General features: G+C 35.3%; 1 protein-coding gene across 4 annotated transcripts in view; it reads left to right on the forward strand.

Moving 5' to 3' along the window:
* The window catches only part of LOC138699411 (uncharacterized), a 169,309-nt gene that overhangs the window by 23,770 nt on the left and 127,128 nt on the right, over positions 1-18,411 (forward strand). For 2 of the 4 annotated variants that reach the window (XM_069825276.1, XM_069825274.1), the window contains exon 4: positions 15,140-15,378. In XM_069825276.1, the coding sequence (XP_069681377.1) occupies positions 15,353-15,378 (26 nt within the window). In that variant the 5' untranslated portion in view covers positions 15,140-15,352. The other 2 variants (XM_069825275.1, XR_011332006.1) reach the window with 2 other exon arrangements.

Consider the following 18,411-nt stretch of genomic DNA (forward strand, 5'->3'; position numbering starts at 1 on the left):
TTATCATTTAGTACAACAAATCTATTATATTCAGTTGCAATCACCAGTAGCTGTTCTTTCCTCCATTTTGTTGTTGGCTGATTTTCCACAAGTCTGCTATGATATGCAGCACTATCCATGACAATAACGCATTGCCCTAATGTTCTCAGGTCAACAACTGTGTTTGCACCCACTTCTCAACTAAGGGCCATTCATAGCACTATGGTAGTCCTGACTTTTCTTTCAATTGCATGAAAAAATTAAATCAGCACCTGCAATAAAAATTATGCCTGGGCATATAATTACATCACATGAATTCACAGCATTTAAATAAAGAAAATAAAACATAACATGACATGAGATCCTCTTTGGTGAAAGGCTTTCCCACGTTTTTATTTAGTCACCAATTTTTATATTTTTGTACCCTGATTTAAAACATTACTCTTGCCAAATTTATGTAAAATATAAATCAATATAACTTACCGAGTATAAATCCACCTTTCGTTCCGGCATCTAATCTTCCACCCTCATTTGTTGGTCTACGAATAACACCATTCATGTCACTGGAAACTTCACCTGGTTTATTCCATGAATAAGTGGGTGATCCTACTTAAAAAAAAAAGACAGAGAGAGATTCACATTGACACTCTAAGAGACACTAAAATTTTAAACACAGGAAAACCGTTCAAGAATTTTATAACTAACCTCTAGTTATAATATGAAACTATTAATTGCAAAATATGTTGTTCCCACCTGAATTCATTACTAGTAGCCTATATTAATTGCAATTTCATATTCCACATAAGTGTTAACCTATTTGTTAGTAAAAAATTCAATCACTCAATGTCTCACAATACATTGAAATTTACCATTCATAAAAATCCAAATCTCATCCAAGAATACTACGGGTTTAGGGTTCTCACGCTCCACACTTCTTATATACTCTCTCAAAAACGAATAACATCACTTTCTCGTACATGTGTATAAGGATCCCCTTTGCTCCATAGAAATTTCATCTCTTTCAAAATTTTTTTCACCGGTGATAAGGATCCTCTAAATAAATATGTTTCATAATTATCATTCATATGTTCCACAACTTTTGCTGCTGTTAGTACTTCCCCTGTAACAATAAATGAAAATTATGCCATATTTTTATACATATGACTAATATCAGAATTACATTACATAAATCAACACAATAATTCCTGTAACTTCCCTACCTTTATGTAACTTGTCATAAATAAATCTCGCAATTGCATCTTTCGTAAAATCATCAGCATCAGTCACTGGATGTTTACGTAGTCTATGTTTTCCTGGTGTCACAAGTGGGGTCCCCTTCTGTGAATTTGTTATCACTTTTCTAGCTGTAATATCAAACAATAACATAACACTTCTAAAAATTGTTATATCATAAAATTCATGCATGATACCAACATTTACAGCTATATGAATAGAAAATGATCAACATGTTAGGTTGGGTCTACGATAGGTTTAAGTAGGCTAATATTTAGGTAATTCTCCAGAAAAGCTACATCAAAGAAGGCATAATTTTATTTTGTTTAATTGATTTCTGTGATATTTACATAGCGATAAACACGTGGTTTTAGTTCACAGCCACAAATACTTTCAGCACAAAAATCCTTTGACACTTACCTGTATATTCTAATGCACTGTTGTATTCCCTCCCTCAAACTTGTTACTAATTACCAATATAACATGCGAGAGGTCCAGGACGAAGAGAAATGGTTAGTTTCCCAGTAGTGCGTCCTCGCCCTCTCGAGTGTTATATCTTAACAAGTACTTTGGATGGGGTAGCTTTTCTGAAGAAACACAATATTTAATATTACTTAGACCAGTCATGAATAAATTATTCAGCCAGAGTCAACGTTCCTATGCTTTATAGAGTATGTTATATAGTTATTATATAAAACTGAATTATTTTTAAGCACCATAACAGACCAACATTCATGTAATATTTGCTGGAATATCAAGTTAATAATTACAATATGACTTGTATTTTCTTCGGCCGATGTGGCATGTAAATTGTGATCTGAACGGTTAATTTAATACCAAAAGAGAAAACTGGAAATTTACTTTCGTGCTGTTTGATTATTTGCTCGTCTAATTTGTAAATGTATTTAAGCTACTGCAGTATTACAGTATCTTAAATGTATTTAGTTTGGAAAAAAGAAAATCACTGACTTGATTAAACATTTAGGCCTAACCTAAAAATTTGTTTTGTTTGACCACAATCATGAAATTATTAGTGCAAACTCCTAAAACTGAATACCACTTTGAAATGTATGCTTAAGAATACTTACTCCTAATAATTTTGCTATTCTGGTTGTAATTGCTGTCTCCGTTAGCATAATTCCTTCTTCATTACCTTCTTTCTTCAACTCATTATACATGTGAACTACAGATTTCTGAAGCGTACTCTGAATGCCACACTTTTCTTCCTTGGAGGAGTCACTGCCACACTATTTCATTTTTTTGATATTGTAATAAAAATCTAAACACGAAAGAAATTCATTAAAATGTGAAATAATATTTCTATCGATTACCCACGTGCATTATCACGCCCAAGTATATTATATTCATTCGTACTTCTCTGACTATTCTGGAATTATAACCACAACGCAACACATAAAATAACTATTATGCATTAATATTAATACTAATATTAATTAATTATTAATAAGTTCGAATTTTACTATCTTCCAGTAACCGACTCAGAAACCTAGTAACTATTAAATTTTCAAGAACGCCACTACTGACGCCGTTTAAAACGAGTACGACAGTAACACCAACATAACAGTTACAAAAACACTACCAGTTGTATTTGTCAGTACCGAAATTCGAAACGAAGTTGGCAAAAGAAAATTCAACCTTCAAACTAGAAAATCACCATAATCCACTAGCATATGTAGTAATGGGGGAAAAATGGTTAGGTTTCACCCTTAGGGTATCAAGTTACCTGGTCTTCCCTATATACAGAGAAATCGGTGTCAAACTGAACATAAAGCGACTAGCAATCGTTTGAACCATAATATGCTAGGACAGGATTATTCGAATATTGCAATCGTGGAGACAAACTATACAGTAAAAATGCTGTATACATTCGCTAGTGCTTCAACCATCGTTTTGATGCAGTCGATAGACAAACGAGTCACAATATTCTCCTGACACGCAAAGCTGTAACACGTGCTAGTGTAATGGGACGTAAAGGTAAAGAGACAACTATTCAAGAAAGAAGAATTACTGTATTATAAATTTACACAAACAACAGAAGACGTATGCCGAAATTGCAAATGCTGTCAACAGAAGCTGTTCTACAGTGTGTAGTATTATAAAAAATGTTAGAGAACGGAAGACATTAATAAATAGAGAGCGCACAGGTCGTCCACGAAAGCTAACCAACAGGGAAGAAAGGGAGATTATTAAGACACTGAAGAAAAATCCAAAGGTGAGTGCATCAGAAATAGCAGCTAATTTACAGGACGATTTTGGTACAGATGTTCATCCTAAAATGGTAACCAGAGCTCTTCACCGGGCCGGGTACAATGCCAGGGTGCCATGGAGGAAACCCTGTATAAGTAAGGTAAATAAATAGAAGAGACTACTGTTCGCAAATGAATTTGTCGACAAAGCTGCAGGGTTCTGGAACAAAGTTATATTTTCAGATGAAAGTAAATTTAATATATTTCATTCTGATGGGCGACTTTTGGTCTGGAGAAAACCGAACACAGAATTAGACTAGAAGAATATTATATCAACAGTTAAGCATGGAGGTGGAGATGTCATGGTGTGGGGGTGCATGTCGGCCACTGGTGTAGGAGAACTGGTATTTACTGACAATTTACCCTTGGACAAGTTCAAGTACATGCAGATATTCCAGGACAATCTTAAGAAGAGTGCAGATAAACTTGGTCTTTTAGGGGATTATTATTTTCAACAAGATAATGACCCAAAACATACCGCAGAAATTTTTCGTTTGTGGATTGTCTACAGTACACCTCACACTTTGCACACTCCACCCCAATCCCCTGACTTGAATCCAATCGAACATTTGTGGTCTGAACTGCAGAAACGAGTCCGGAAACATCGAATATCCAACAGGAATGATCTCAGACAGAAACTTCTAGAGGAATGGCATCAAATAGGGCGGAATGTCACTGAAAAATTAGTTTCTTCCATGCCTGTACGATTGAAAGAAGTCATTCGCAGGAGATGGTGGGCAACTAAGTACTAATGTTTGTTTTGTTTATATTTTGTGTCTATTTTTGAATACTTTTGTCCAAGCTTCTTGTAGCCAAATCATACAATGTTTTTCTATATACATTTATAACATATGACAATACAATTATTTATTTTCAGAAGCATTCTCATTTCTCTTCATTACATTCCCACCTACAAGTAATTTAAAAGCTAATTATTACTTTCCCGAATACTTTTGTCCATCACTGTATATAGGAACAAAATATATAATTTCATAAAATCCGGGCTCTACATATCAGTGATGAAGCTAAGGTATAAATACTGGGTAGCCTAAGCTGAAAAAATTTGCTTACTTTATATATTTTTATATAGCAGAAGATTCTCGGCTTTTCTATCATTTCTTTTTGTGACAGACCCCTCAAGAAGGTGAGGTCCACTCATTTTCACCCCAGAAGAGAATACAGATACTCGTATATCGTTGTTGTTCCTGCAATAACTCCTATGTGCAAAATATAAAAGTTTTCAGTAGGAAGAAAAAACACATTTATTCAGCCTATGGCAGCCGTACATAGAAGACTGTGAATTCTTACATTTTCGAAAGAAAGAAATATAATTGCAAATAGGAGATTTTATTATTTGCTGTATCACTATTTAAGTTATTTAATAGAGCAAAAACCTAAAAATGATAAATATGTCACATAGGAGTTATTGCAGGAACAACGACGATATGTCTCATAACACTCTGTTAGCGAAGCATATTTCTTATATCATGAAAATTGAAAATTTATACTTTGTTTGCCTCCATGTGCTTTTTTAATATGTAAATTCGGTGTCGATCTTCTGTCTTTGTAAGCACATTTTGTTTCATACATCCAACTTGAATAGGGCCTACAGTTTCTCTTTTAATTCTACAAATAATGACTTCAATGTGCCATTTTACACAAAATTAATATGCACAACACATATTCACTTTTGATCAAACTAATACTCAAAACGCAGCTCATTCAGAGAAAACCAATATGGTTGGTTGGTTGGTTTGTAGCCAAAGTTCTGGTATCATGGCAATGAAGCCATTAGCTCTCTTGCAGTCTAGTATTTTTCCGTGATGTTGAGGTGAACAGGCAAGGCATCTCAATTTTCCAGGTGGTACTTATCCATGATTACGTCCTTTCCACATAACACACAATTGGGTAAGAGGGAGATGCTGATTCTATGTAAATGAGCTGCCAAAGAATCATGCCCGATCAGAAGGTAGAAGGCTGTCACTGCTGAATTTCTTGGTTCTTCAGGGATGATGTTTATATTTTGGAGGAGGGGTTCCCATGATTTATCTTTAGCTGATTCCTTTATTCTGTTCAGAAATTTTTGTTTGTATTGAATTTTTTTATTTAATGTGACAGAAATAAATGATTTTTGAGTAACATGTTTTGTGTTACGGTGCAGCCTTTCGCAGCCAGTTGCCCACCAATTCATTCCCTGTAATGCGCAGTGCGCTGGAACCTATTGCACAACTATTTTCTTGCCAGTTTTTGGAGCTGCTTGATCAGGGTGCAGCACTGAGAAGTTGTGTGGAGTCCTTCCTGACTTCTTTATAGAGAAAAATTTATAAGTTCCTCCAGCTCCTGCAGCATCAAAATCGGTTAGTAAAGATCAATCGCTGTAAATGTGTAGCCAGGTTTCACAACGATATTTGCTATTAATTATTTTGCTACGTTTGGATTTGTATCGTTTTTAACAATTGTTTATTGTTAGTAAAATAACATGTGCAAAAATACACTCTTAATTCTTACCTGAAGGAGTAAAAAACTCGTGCTCAGGGAGTTATCTAAACACATACTTAACACAAACAAAGATAATTATTTGACACAAAGTGGGTCAAGAAAAAAACAATTATAGGAATAAAATACAATTTCAATTTTAACAATTTAAATCATACAAATACATACACATATTAAATTAACATACTAGGGTTGGATAAAAAGTAATGGCAACAGTTCGATATTTCTGACATGGCTTTATTCACAGGGGTACAACATTTACGTACCTTCTATATAGTCGCCCCCCTTATTTATTACCTTTTGCCAAATGTTTGGAAGGCGTCGTACACCATCAGCGTGTCCATCTTTGTTGATGTTCTGTATTGACCACCCTAAAGTATGGATAAGTTCATCTCTGATATTGTATCGGGTCCCTCGCAGTGGTTCTTTCACTTTGGTGAAAAGATCGTAATTGCATGGATCATATCGGGTGAGTACGGTGGATGTTCCAGTAGTCCGCGCTTTCCGTCTGCCTTGGAGGTACAGCGTGGTGCAGTATTACCCCATCAATGTCATATGCCACAATGAACATCTTCACAGCACTTTGTGTAGGGCGCACTTTCTTTGGACAAGGAGAACCAGGATGCTTCCATTCATTTGATTGACATTTCAAGTTTGGTTCATACGAGCGAGTCCAGGTTTCGTCCATAGCGACGATTCGTCCAAGAAAGTCATCACCTTCCCTTTGGTACCGGTGCAACAAGGCCTTCGCGGAACGCTTTAACCCATCGTGCAACTGTGCGATATGGCAACGCTGCATCGCCACATGCTTCACACAGTCCCTGAAAACATTCTTGTGCACTATGACCTCGTGCCATTTCAATTTTGATCCAGGAATGTTGCTCTAGTATTGTAAGGATGGTCGTAGGGTGCTCGCACTATCCCTATGAAAGTGAACGTTCTACACACTGCAGTAAATTGATGGAGTATTGTCGCCGCTGGCTGCACTAACTCATCTAACAGTCCTTGTTCATGTCCACACAGCTGGCAGCTCTCGAATGCACCATCGTCACGTGACAGCAGTGCTGCCATTACTTTTTATCCAACCTATGTATATTCTTTAAAAATTAAATTCCTAATGCTACTTTTGAAATTTTTTATACTAAAATTTTCCAAATTTGGGTATTTTTCAATTATTTTATTGTATAACCTTGGACCATAGTAGGTATCATAGCTAAGAGCTGGGCTTGTTAAACACTTCGTTTCCTCTAGTCGTATAAAATCGGATCTTTTAGTTACATATTTATGATGATACAATTTGAATTTATTACGATTTTTATCTATGAAGTTTAATAAGGCAATATAGTAAATCTGTTTAATTTTCAAAACATTAAAATCAGTGAACAAAAGCTCGGATGAGTAATCAATTGGTTTATTTTAATTATTCTTTTCTGAATAAGTATTAGTGGAGTGAAATTAGAATTACAAGCATTTCCCCATCCTAAAATTCCACATTGGAGAATGGATTGAAATAAAGCTAAGTAAATGAGACGAAAAAAATATTGACTGGTAAATATGACTGAAGTATAACAAAGATATAAAGTTTTACGTAATCTATTGCATGAATATGTAATACGTTTATTCCATCGTAAATGTTGGTCAATTGTAATGCCTAAATACCTAACTTCTGAGGATTCGGTTAATATAGGACATTCACAATTTTAAGAAGAACAATAAGAATGATGAATTTTGAGCCTACAAGAAGATTGAGGAGATTTAAGACCATTGGACCTTAGTGAAAACGGAACAACAGTTGTTTTGGATATGTTTAAGGGAAGAGCATTTGGTTTGGTTTGGTTCCAATAAGTTGTTTCCAGTTTGAATAGTTATGTATTCCAAGGGATTTTGTCGGATTTGTGACATTTCAATGTTAGTTTGGGGAATGAGATGCGTTTGTAATCTTTTAACTTTCTGCATAAATCCTTCTTGTGTGTTTAATTTAGTAACTTAGGGAAGATTTTGTATTTTCTCCAATAGTCTGCATTAGACAGTCTAATTAATTTCTCATACCGGATTTCTGCTTGTTCTTGAAAGTCGTGTATCAGTGGCTTTTGTTGAGTAAGTTGTCTCATTGAATCTGTTGGTGTGGATTTCCCTGCACCTATAATTAAATGTACTGCTTGGTTTTGAAATTTTTCTAATTTATTTCATTGTTGTGGGGTGCATGTGATGAGTATTTCACTACAATATTTGAGGACAGGTTTCATGTACATATAAGTGGAATTTAGTGTACCGGTACATCTCTGGCTTCCCCATTTGCAGCCAGCTAATCTTTTTAACAGATTTAATCTCTTTTTGGCTTTTTCTATTACAGTATTAATATCATCTTTTCAAGATAATTTGTTACCAGTATCAAATATGACTCCTAGATATTGTGAATTGATTGCTCTTTGTAAGGGAAGTCCATTAAGCTTGATGTTTATGTTAACTGGTTTAGTGACATTTGTGAATATTTGATATTTAGTTTTGTCTGCATTTACTTGCGTTAGGTTAGTAGAGCACCAATATTCCAATTTAGTGATAGCTGTGTTAATTTGGGTTTCCAATGACTTGAGCTTATTCTTTGGTTTTGAAATCCAGATGACGAGGTCATCAGCAAAAAATGCAAACTTTACTTTTTTGCCAAATATTTAGGAAGATCGTTGATAAATATATTAAATAATGTTGTACTCAACACTGCTCCTTGAAGTACACCCATAGCTGTGTGTTTGTATTTTGAAAACTATGACTGATATTTAACTGTGTTGAATCGCTGTGTGATAAAGTCTTGTAACTAACAGAGCATATTACCTCAGATTCCTATTTTGTGCAATTTGTCTACAAGCTTAGGCTACTCCTCCATATGCTGTCATAAGCAGATTTGAAATCAACGAAAACAACTGCAGTATGTTCTTTTTTGTTCATGGCTTCTTTAATACCCTGACTGAAATAAACAACTTGTTCGTTAGGTGAGTGCAGTGGTGATATTCGGCCGGCTCGCACCAGTATTGACGAACCGGTTGTTAAATTTTTCTAGGTAATATTTGCAATTACCATGGACATATACAGTATATGTTTAACATACATTACTGATTGTTAAACTTTTTGAATATCATCACTGGGTGAGTGGTATTGTATAAAGCAAGGGCATGCAGTGTAATTTTTGTGTGGGTAAGCTCTGAAGTTTTCTTATTGACATTTCTTTTATACATATTAGTCATGACTTATGAAACTTACAGCTTTTCTAAATATATATATACATACAGTGTGATTAACGAGGATTTACCGTCCCTTACGGAGCTTATTTTTAGCATCAGAAAACTAGCCAATTAAAGAAATGGCACTTCTGAATAGTTCATTCTCTATTTGTAATATTTTTTTTCCCGTAAAACTAAAGAAAAAAGGTATTTTACTAACAACTTCAAATTGATGTAACTCTGAAAATATTGTGATTAGAACAAACGTTTATATGACTTTTTTCTCAGAATGTCTTCGCAAATAAGCTCCATAAGTGACTGTAAATCCTCGTGAATCACCCTGTATATATATATATATATATATATATATATATATATATATATATATATATATATAGACTGTTTTAGCTACAGTACTACAAAATGTCAATAAATAATATTATAGCATTCTTTCATTAGGCTTACTTACATGTAATATGGCGATGAACAGCAACGACAGTAGCTGTAGAAATGTATTAGAGTACTTATAAGTAAAGTCCATTCTTCTTTCTTGTTTTGTGAACTTTTTGATTACATCTTCATAAAATGTGGCAGATTGTATCACTTATGAAGAAGTCCCTTTTCAATGGATAGAAGTGCTAACCCGTTAAGACGTTCTTGGCTTTGTGTTGATCGCTGTTATGATTTTATCCTTCTAAGTGCAGAGAATGTTCGCTCTACGGAAGCTGTGGTGCTAGGGATAGTGACAATAAGTAATCCAAGTTTATAGACTTCTGGTAATGCTGTGTCAAGTTGTTTTTTCTTGAGTGTATTAACACCTGGTACGGATGTTGTCCAGAAAATTCATCATAAGAGTAGAGCACAATGAGTTCATTTTTCAGACTGATAAAATCAAACGTGTCCGACTGATTTTCTTTCAAAATGTTAAATATAATAGCAGGAAAGTTCACCCTAAATTCTTCGTACTTCTGAGGTTGTAACAAAGCCACAAAGTTTAAGTTATGCATAGAACTAAATCTTTCGTCAATTTGAAAAACTATTGTATCGATTATCTCAATGTAAAGGGCCTTTCTTGCAACTTCAGGGTCTTGTTCTGTGCGACGACATTTACTTGGAGTTCCATCATCTTCATGGTGGTAAACTACAGTTTCTATCCTTATAGAATCCCAAAATTTTCTGAGATTTTGGATATGTCTTTTTTGTTTCTGTAATTTTTTCACAGCAATGCTGAATATCTAAAGATTTGAACTGTAGTATATTGAAAAGTATGTCAGTGTAGCTGAATATCTTACTGAAAATAACTAATAACAGTGATGTCTCAAAACTGGTCAGAAATGTAAGGAAGCCTTGTGCAGTAACAACTGTTACACTGTCCCAGGTAGAACTGTCTTCTAATATGTCTTGAAAAAATCCAATGAATTCATCCCTATGTTCCTTTACAGTCTGAATAAGACGCGGTGTGAAATTCCATCTAGTTGGAGCAAGTCTAGGCATTTTCTTTGAGGTATATTCCTTAAGCCGTTGTTCTTTTGGATGATTTACTGAAGAAAGAACCCAAACCAGTTAAAGTCTGTAAAAATATTCTGCTCTCTTTCAAACACGTAAGTGATTGGGGCAAGATTAAATTTAATTTATGACAAACAGTGCACAAATATTGCCTTAGAATATTTTTCAAGAAATTTAGTTCTCAGACCATTTGTGTGACCAGCCATGACAGCAGCTCCATCGAACGTTTGAGCAACGAGCTTGTTGCTTATGTCATACTCAGTGGCTATACTTTGGACATGTTCGAATAAACCACTAGCAGATCTATCATTGCTTACATCAGTAAAACATATGAATCTTTCATTAATCTCACCATTCTCTGAATCAACATACCTAAGAGTGGTTGAAAGCTGGGATGCATTCATAATGTCTGAAATTTCGTCTAGCATGATTGCAACAAATGACGTTTTTGAAAGTTCTTGTTTTATGTTATCCATAACAACATCACTTACAGCGAGAATCAAATCATTCTGTATTCGATTTGAAGTTCCGCGGAACGTGGCAGAAGTTTCCAGATGATGGCTGAGGGTTAAGTCATATTTTGCAAGGTAATTGAGCGCACCTAAATATACTCCTTTGTTAACTGCCTCTTCTGACTCACAATGACCACTAAATGGCAATTCATGTATGGCTAGAAAATAGATTGTATCAATTAACCTCTTCAATATTTCCCTGTTCTTTCGCATCATTTCATTGTGTTGCTCGACAGTGACACGAAGTTGTGAATCTGACTGTACATCTATTCGAGATGATCCAAATGACTTAAATTGTAAAACACTAAAAATATGTGCCTGTGACTTTTCATGTTTATTAATGGCATTGTGCAGATTTTTCAGATTATCATAACCATTATTTTTAGACCAAACTGTTTCTTCTTTAGAAAACATAAGACAGGGCCAGTGAAAGAGTTTATTTAATTTCGCACTTCCTGCAATCCACTGAGTTGGGACGCTTGAAAATATCGAGTATATTCTTTTCCTTTGTCTTTATGAGCTGCAAAAAGCGTTGGCATTTCAGGACATGATCAATCACTTAGTATTATGTTTAATTTTTCTTCTAAAGAATGTAATCGAAATGTGTGTTTCAATAATTGTTCAATAGGACATAATGAATCACCCATTCTTAATCAATACCGTATTTAGCTTATACACAGAAAACTACGACATAAATTGTCACTCACAAAGAAACAAAATCTTCAAATAACTGAAAGATCCTGAACACTATCTCAATTGACAAACAAATCTCATGTTTCACACACACTGCCAAATTCTACACTGGTATTCTTCTGCAGGAAGTCAAGTCTGGACAAGTGATAATCCCAGCGCTTATTCTTGCTGTGTACTGGCGTATAGGCAATACAGTGGTATACGAGGAAATTTTCCATCCTTGTCTACTGTCTGCGCATGCACCAGCACTGTAAAATGAGGCTTCAGGCAAGCTGTGAACGAAGAGCTGCCTTACTGCAGAAATGTAGTTAATCCAGAACACTTATATATAAAGTGCAGAATACACTTTATTAAAAAATGTTCATCTATAAGCTGAATGAGATAAAATTGATACATTAATTTGAAGTGTGTCTACTAGGGTATGCGGCGCTTACCCCACTTGCCCTAAATGCACGCCCCTGGTATAAACCCAGATTGCTGTTTTGAAAACAAGTTGTTGGATTCAAGGAACCAATTGTGACGTGCAGCAATCATTCTTTCCATATTTTCCATATCTGGCTTGTAAGAGAAATAGGTGTGTAGTTATTAATATTAGATGAAGTTTTACCTTTCTTCAAAATGGGTATAATACTGGTAATGATTTTCTTTTTCAGTTAGCAGATGCTGGTATTGTAAAACTTGTCTCCAAGGTTCTTGATAAATTCTGAATGAATTAAATCTGGACCAGAGACTTCATTGCATTTAAGAGTCCCAATAGCTGCATCTAGTTCATGGATTGTGAAATTAACAACAAACATTTCTCTTGTGTTTCATGTAAACACACCTCTTTTGCTCATCTTGATATTTTTTCATGTTTTTTTCTAACTTTTTGTGAGTTGTTGTGATTCTATATATTATTGTATATGTACTTAAAAAGGCGTTTGCAATAACCTGGGAGTCTGTTAGTTGTGTATTTTTGTAAATTATAAGTGAATTACTTGGTGGATTACTCTTTGTGATATTAGATATAAATTCGGGTAAGCTTTTATACCATCTTTTCTATACCGGTAGTCCATTTTAGAGATAAAATTGTTAAAACATGGCCCGGACCCCCCCCCCCCCCCCAAAGTTGTAACATTACTACTGAATTTTTAAGCGTTGATAGCATATAATTCTGTTTACTCTAATTTCACCGAAATGATTCACGTCCATGTACAGTACGTAACACTTCTGATTTTTCCTGCTAGCCAAGTCCATCTAATGGCATCCTACTATAATCGTTGGTAGCTAGAGCTCTCTGCTGCTGAAAACGTAGCCGAGTGCCATCAGCCAACAAAGAATGCACAATTCGTACTCGCTGTGTTCCAACCATCACGTTGTCATCACTGCTTAGCAGATTGAGTTCAATGTTGCCAAAGTATCTATCATTGATTATAATAAGTATTGGCGGTATTTGACTGGTCTGTGTTTGATTTTCCAAGTATCTGTGTCTTGAAGAATTATTAATGTGAAGTCGTGAAAACTGTTATGTGATATATTAACTTAATAGTAGTATTAGCACAAGTGCTCACAATGCAAAAACATAAAATTACCAGTTTTTTCAGCTCGGTTCCATCAAAGGTGGCTAAGTGCAATATTGAGACTGTACCTAACCTACAACCAACGAGTTAGAAAGAGAAAGATATAGAGTGGTCATTGCCCCGCCATGTTTGAAGAAAATTGAACGACCGTTGGTAATGAACTTATGCGCCCAAAACAAAGTGGGCGTTGTGATAACTGACATTAGAATTGTCAGCTGTCTTAATTTCGTTTGCATAAATCAGTTAAACTGAAGTGGAAAAACCTAGTATTTCGTCAAATACGTGATAGGAACTTAATCTAAACTTATGTACGCTAAATTTAAAACACTTGAGCTATTCCTAGAAGGAATGCTTAAAAGAATAACCTAAGCAAATTTGTCATGTAGTATGACAAGAAGTCCTAGCAAATATACTGAAGAAAATGTTAATATTCCTAGGTTCTTTTAAATGCGACCTGCAACATTGCCTATAAAATGAACGAGTATGATTCGGATGATTTTATTAAGTTGTTTTCCCAATCTCTACACGTTGCAAAACTATTTACTATACCATAAGATATAGAATGAAAGTAGGCCCTATCTGTAGGCCAAGCTTATAACGTGGGTGAAACATGACAAAACACACTTTCAGTTTTTTTGTTACAGTAAAGTATAATTATTATCGAAATGTGAACGTGAGGCCAACAGCCGGCTGGTCTGTCTGAGCCTTTCAAGGGCTGTGGCACCACAGATAATTATTAGTGTATAATTGAGCACCCACGTACAATAATGGGGTAAGTAGTTACGAAATATATTCATACTTACCCCATTATTGCACGTGGGTGCTCAATTATGTTCTTTCATGTCCTTCCAGTCAAAATACTAACAACAATACGACCTACCCCAGAGTTTTGCGTTATTTTGGATGCGAGTGTCGAAATACAATTTTAATATTTGATTGCTATTACTAGGTTTGAAACGGAATTGTAGCGGTTTTATCCGTATTTAGTTTAACTTTATTACTAGTGAATCATTTATTTGATTAATCGTTTGTCTTCGAAATAGGCCTAACTTCTTATAAGCTACAGCTCATCGTCTTCTTGTATAAGCAGTAAGGACAGAAGGAGCAGAAATAAAGGATGCTGGTGTCGAAATACAGTTTTAATATTGTATTGCTATTTGTTTTTCACTGGGTCTGAAACGGAATTGTATTGGTTTTATCCGTATTTAGTTTAAGAACATTACCAGTGAACCATTTATTTTGTTTATGCCGGGCGTTGTTACACATTTAAGCATGAAAAAAAAATGCTGCTAATTAACAAAACTATGGACTTAACTTCATAAATTTACATGAAATATGATATATCAGTTGTGTTTTTCCTTTTGACATTGCAGTTATATGCAGCACACACAACAGGCATGTTTTTTCTTCGTTTTTTTTGTACTTCTTACCTCCGTTATACAACATTGTAAGCAGACGAATTTTTACAAAGGTGGGCGCTTAGCTCAGATCTGCCGTGTTTCGCGGTGGCACCGCAAAGAGCACTGGCCACTCTATAGTCTTCTCTTTCTAACTCGTTGCCTACAACATGATGCCAATATAGGTATTCTTGAACCGTCTGCATCGTCATCATCAACCCCAACATCGGTATTACTGAATGTGGACTCTAGTGGTAAAGATATAAGTTCTTTTGTTAACAGAGTACTTTCATCAAGGGAGAAATTTGAGACACTAAATTCCATTTGGGTGCCGAATGAGAATTTCAAGTTCCCAGTAAAACCAGTTGGAAAGAAAAAAAAAACCTCAGTTTCCAAAAGAGATGGCTCCAACGATGGAAGTGGTTAGCTTATTCAGACAAACAAAGCGGTGCATTTTGTAAATACTGTGTTTTGTTTGCACCTCAAGAGGTTGGAATGCACGAAGCTACACCAACAGGAAGGTTAGTGAATCAGCCATTTGACAATTGGAAACATGCATGTGAAACATTTAACAGGCATGAAAAGTTACAGTATCACCTGAATTCTGTGGATACTTACACTAAATTAAAATCTATCGAACAAGGTAACGAATTGCCAGTTTCTTTGCAGATTGATAAAGCATGAAGAGAGCAAGGGAATGTAAATGTTCAAAGGATACTCCCGATAATTAAAACCGTTATATTTTGTGGCCGCCAAGGCATACCATTACGTGGGCATAAGGACTTCGGTCCCTTTGATTTGGAAAATCCACCAAATCATAATGAGGGAAATTTTAGAGCTTTGTTAAGGGAGCGTGTTGATGCAGGAGATGATAACTTAAAGTGCCATCTATTAGTCTGTGGAAAAAATGCAAGTTACATAAGCTGGAAAACACAAAATGAAATTATATCAGCCTGTAACTATATTATTCGTAGCCAAATAGTAGTGAGAGTGACTGAGGCAAGATGTTTTGCTATCTTAGCTGATGAAAGTGTAGATGTCAGTGGGACTGAACAGTTTTCTCTGTCAGTACGTTTCCTTGAAAATGATAGCATCAGAGAAGAATTCCTACAGTTTATTCCAGTTTCTGAGACAACTGGAATAAATTTGGCTAGAACAATTCTTGAGAGCCTCACTCGATTTAATGTTGATTTGAAATATATGAGAGGGCAAGGATATGATGGTGCAAGTGCAATGAGTGGACAGTTTCAAGGTGCCCAGGCCTTTATTCTTAAAGAATGCCCTGCCGCTTTATATGTCCATTGTGCTTCTCACAGTTTGAACCTCGCCATATCAGATGCATGTTGTGTTCCAGAAATCAGGAATTGCATTGGCATTGTAGGTAAAGTGTGTGAATTTTTCAACACTCCCAAAAGGCAAGATGTATTAATAAATAGTATAAAAGAGCTTTGTCCTGAAAATAAAAGAAGCAAACTCGTCCAAATGTGTGCTACTAGATGGATAGAAAGACATGACTCTGTGATGGTATTAATGGAACTGATGGATGCTGTCCTCCCTGCATTGAAAACCATTTCTTTGTGGACTGACAAGGATGTATCTTCCAAAGCCGATATGCTGAATTCTTCAGTGACCAAGCCTGCATTCCTAATTTCCCTTCACGTAATCAACAAGCTCTTCTGTGTAACAAAAATCTTAAGTGAATACCTTCAGAAGACAGATATGAATTTGGAAAAAGCACTTAACCATGTAGAAAATGTTTTAGAAGTGTTACAAGAGGTTAGTGATGCAGCAAAAGACCAGTTTAAATCTATATTCTCGACGGTTTCTACTCAGCTGTCGTCACTTGGAGAGGAAATTAGAATCCGTCGATGTGCATCTGGACAACGTTCACAATTCCGCAGCAATGTTCCTGCTGATAATGCTGAGGAATATTACAGGAGGACTGTATTTTTGCCATTCCTATCTAATATGCAGTCTCAGATAAAAACAAGATTTGCTAAACATAATATTTTGACAAAATTTTTGCGTCTGATCAAGGAAGATGGGGTTGCTAGTGATTTTATAGTTCTGGCCAAGTTTTATTCTCAAGTAGATACTAATTTTTGTGTCCAAGATGAGGAATTGGTATGTGAATTTGAACTCTGGAACACATTTTGTAAAGGAAAACAGTACAAGTCAGTGTGGGAAATGTAGCCTATATTGCATGTGAATATGATTTCTATCCTCATGTGAAAGAGCTGTTGAAGATTTTATTAACATTGCCAGTGTCCACAAGTACAAGTGAAAGGTCGTTTTCGACTCTTAAGAGATTAAAGTCATACCTGAGAAACACCATGGGAAATGATCGTCTAAATGGTCTTGCTTTGCTAAACATCCATCATGATATCACAGTTTCTCCACAAGATGTGGTTACTGCACTGAAGATAAAGCCAAGAAGACTGGATTTTGTTTTGTAAAAAGAAATTGAAAGAGGTATGTTTGTGTGTATATGTGTGCGTGCGTGCATTTATGTAACTTGACGTTCTTTCATTGGACCCCCCCCCCCAAGAGAAATTCCTGGGTGTGCCCCTGGCTGAGAGTACTTCTTTCTTAAATGTGGCCACTTTACAAGTTTCCAGTCTATAAAATTGTCTCTATTACTGTTCTCTTCTGCTTGTTTTCTGGCTGAATCACGAGCTACTTTTGATGTCATTGATTCTGGTTCACGTTAACATTTTGTTTAAAAAACTTAAAATTGTTTAAACACACGTTAAAAGTGTTAACATTTTTTAAGAAGGTTATGTACCTTAGACAGACGGCCCGTTTTGATGCCGGTTCTGTATCATCTTCAGTATCCTACGAACTACTGATGTTCCTGTTGATCTTGCATACTGCCATTTGCATTCGTCAGTTGTAGGGGTGGGGGTGAGTTGCTCCTATGGTGGGGGTGTTTGTTTGTGTGCTATGTATCATGATGTCGAATAATGTGTGGGTATTGAACTGTAATTGTGTATTAAGTATATGTTGTGGGTGTGTTATTGTATGTTTGTATATTTCGTATTGTTCTAAGATGTTTAACTGTGGACTTTTTGGTGTGATGTGTAGAATTTCCATATCTGTTTCTATATTATTGTAGTCATGATTATTGTTGATAATATGTTCTGCGTAATTTGATGTGATGTATGGTTTGGTTATATCTTTAATGTGTTCTTTATATCTTGTTTGAAAGGTTCTTCCTGTCTGTCCTATGTAAAAATGTGGGCAACTATTGCATTTTAGTTTCTAAACCCCAGTTGAATTATATTTATTTGAATGTTTGATGTGATTATTTAGATATTTCTGTGTTGTGTTATTTGTTTTGTATGCTATCTAGTATTTTAGTTTTCTGAATGAAATTGCAATTTTGTAAGTATTGGTTGTGATATGTTAATGTTATTTATTTATTCTCACGTGGTGTTTGTGTTGGTTTGTTCTGTTTTTGTTTTGACTTTTTTATTAGTGTGTCTATCATGTTAGAGTTATACCCATTGTCTTGTGCTATATATTTTATTGTGTTTATTTCTTCAGTATTGTTG

This window comes from Periplaneta americana, chromosome 5 (assembly GCF_040183065.1).
Source record: "Periplaneta americana isolate PAMFEO1 chromosome 5, P.americana_PAMFEO1_priV1, whole genome shotgun sequence".
NCBI lineage: Eukaryota > Metazoa > Arthropoda > Insecta > Blattodea > Blattidae > Periplaneta > Periplaneta americana.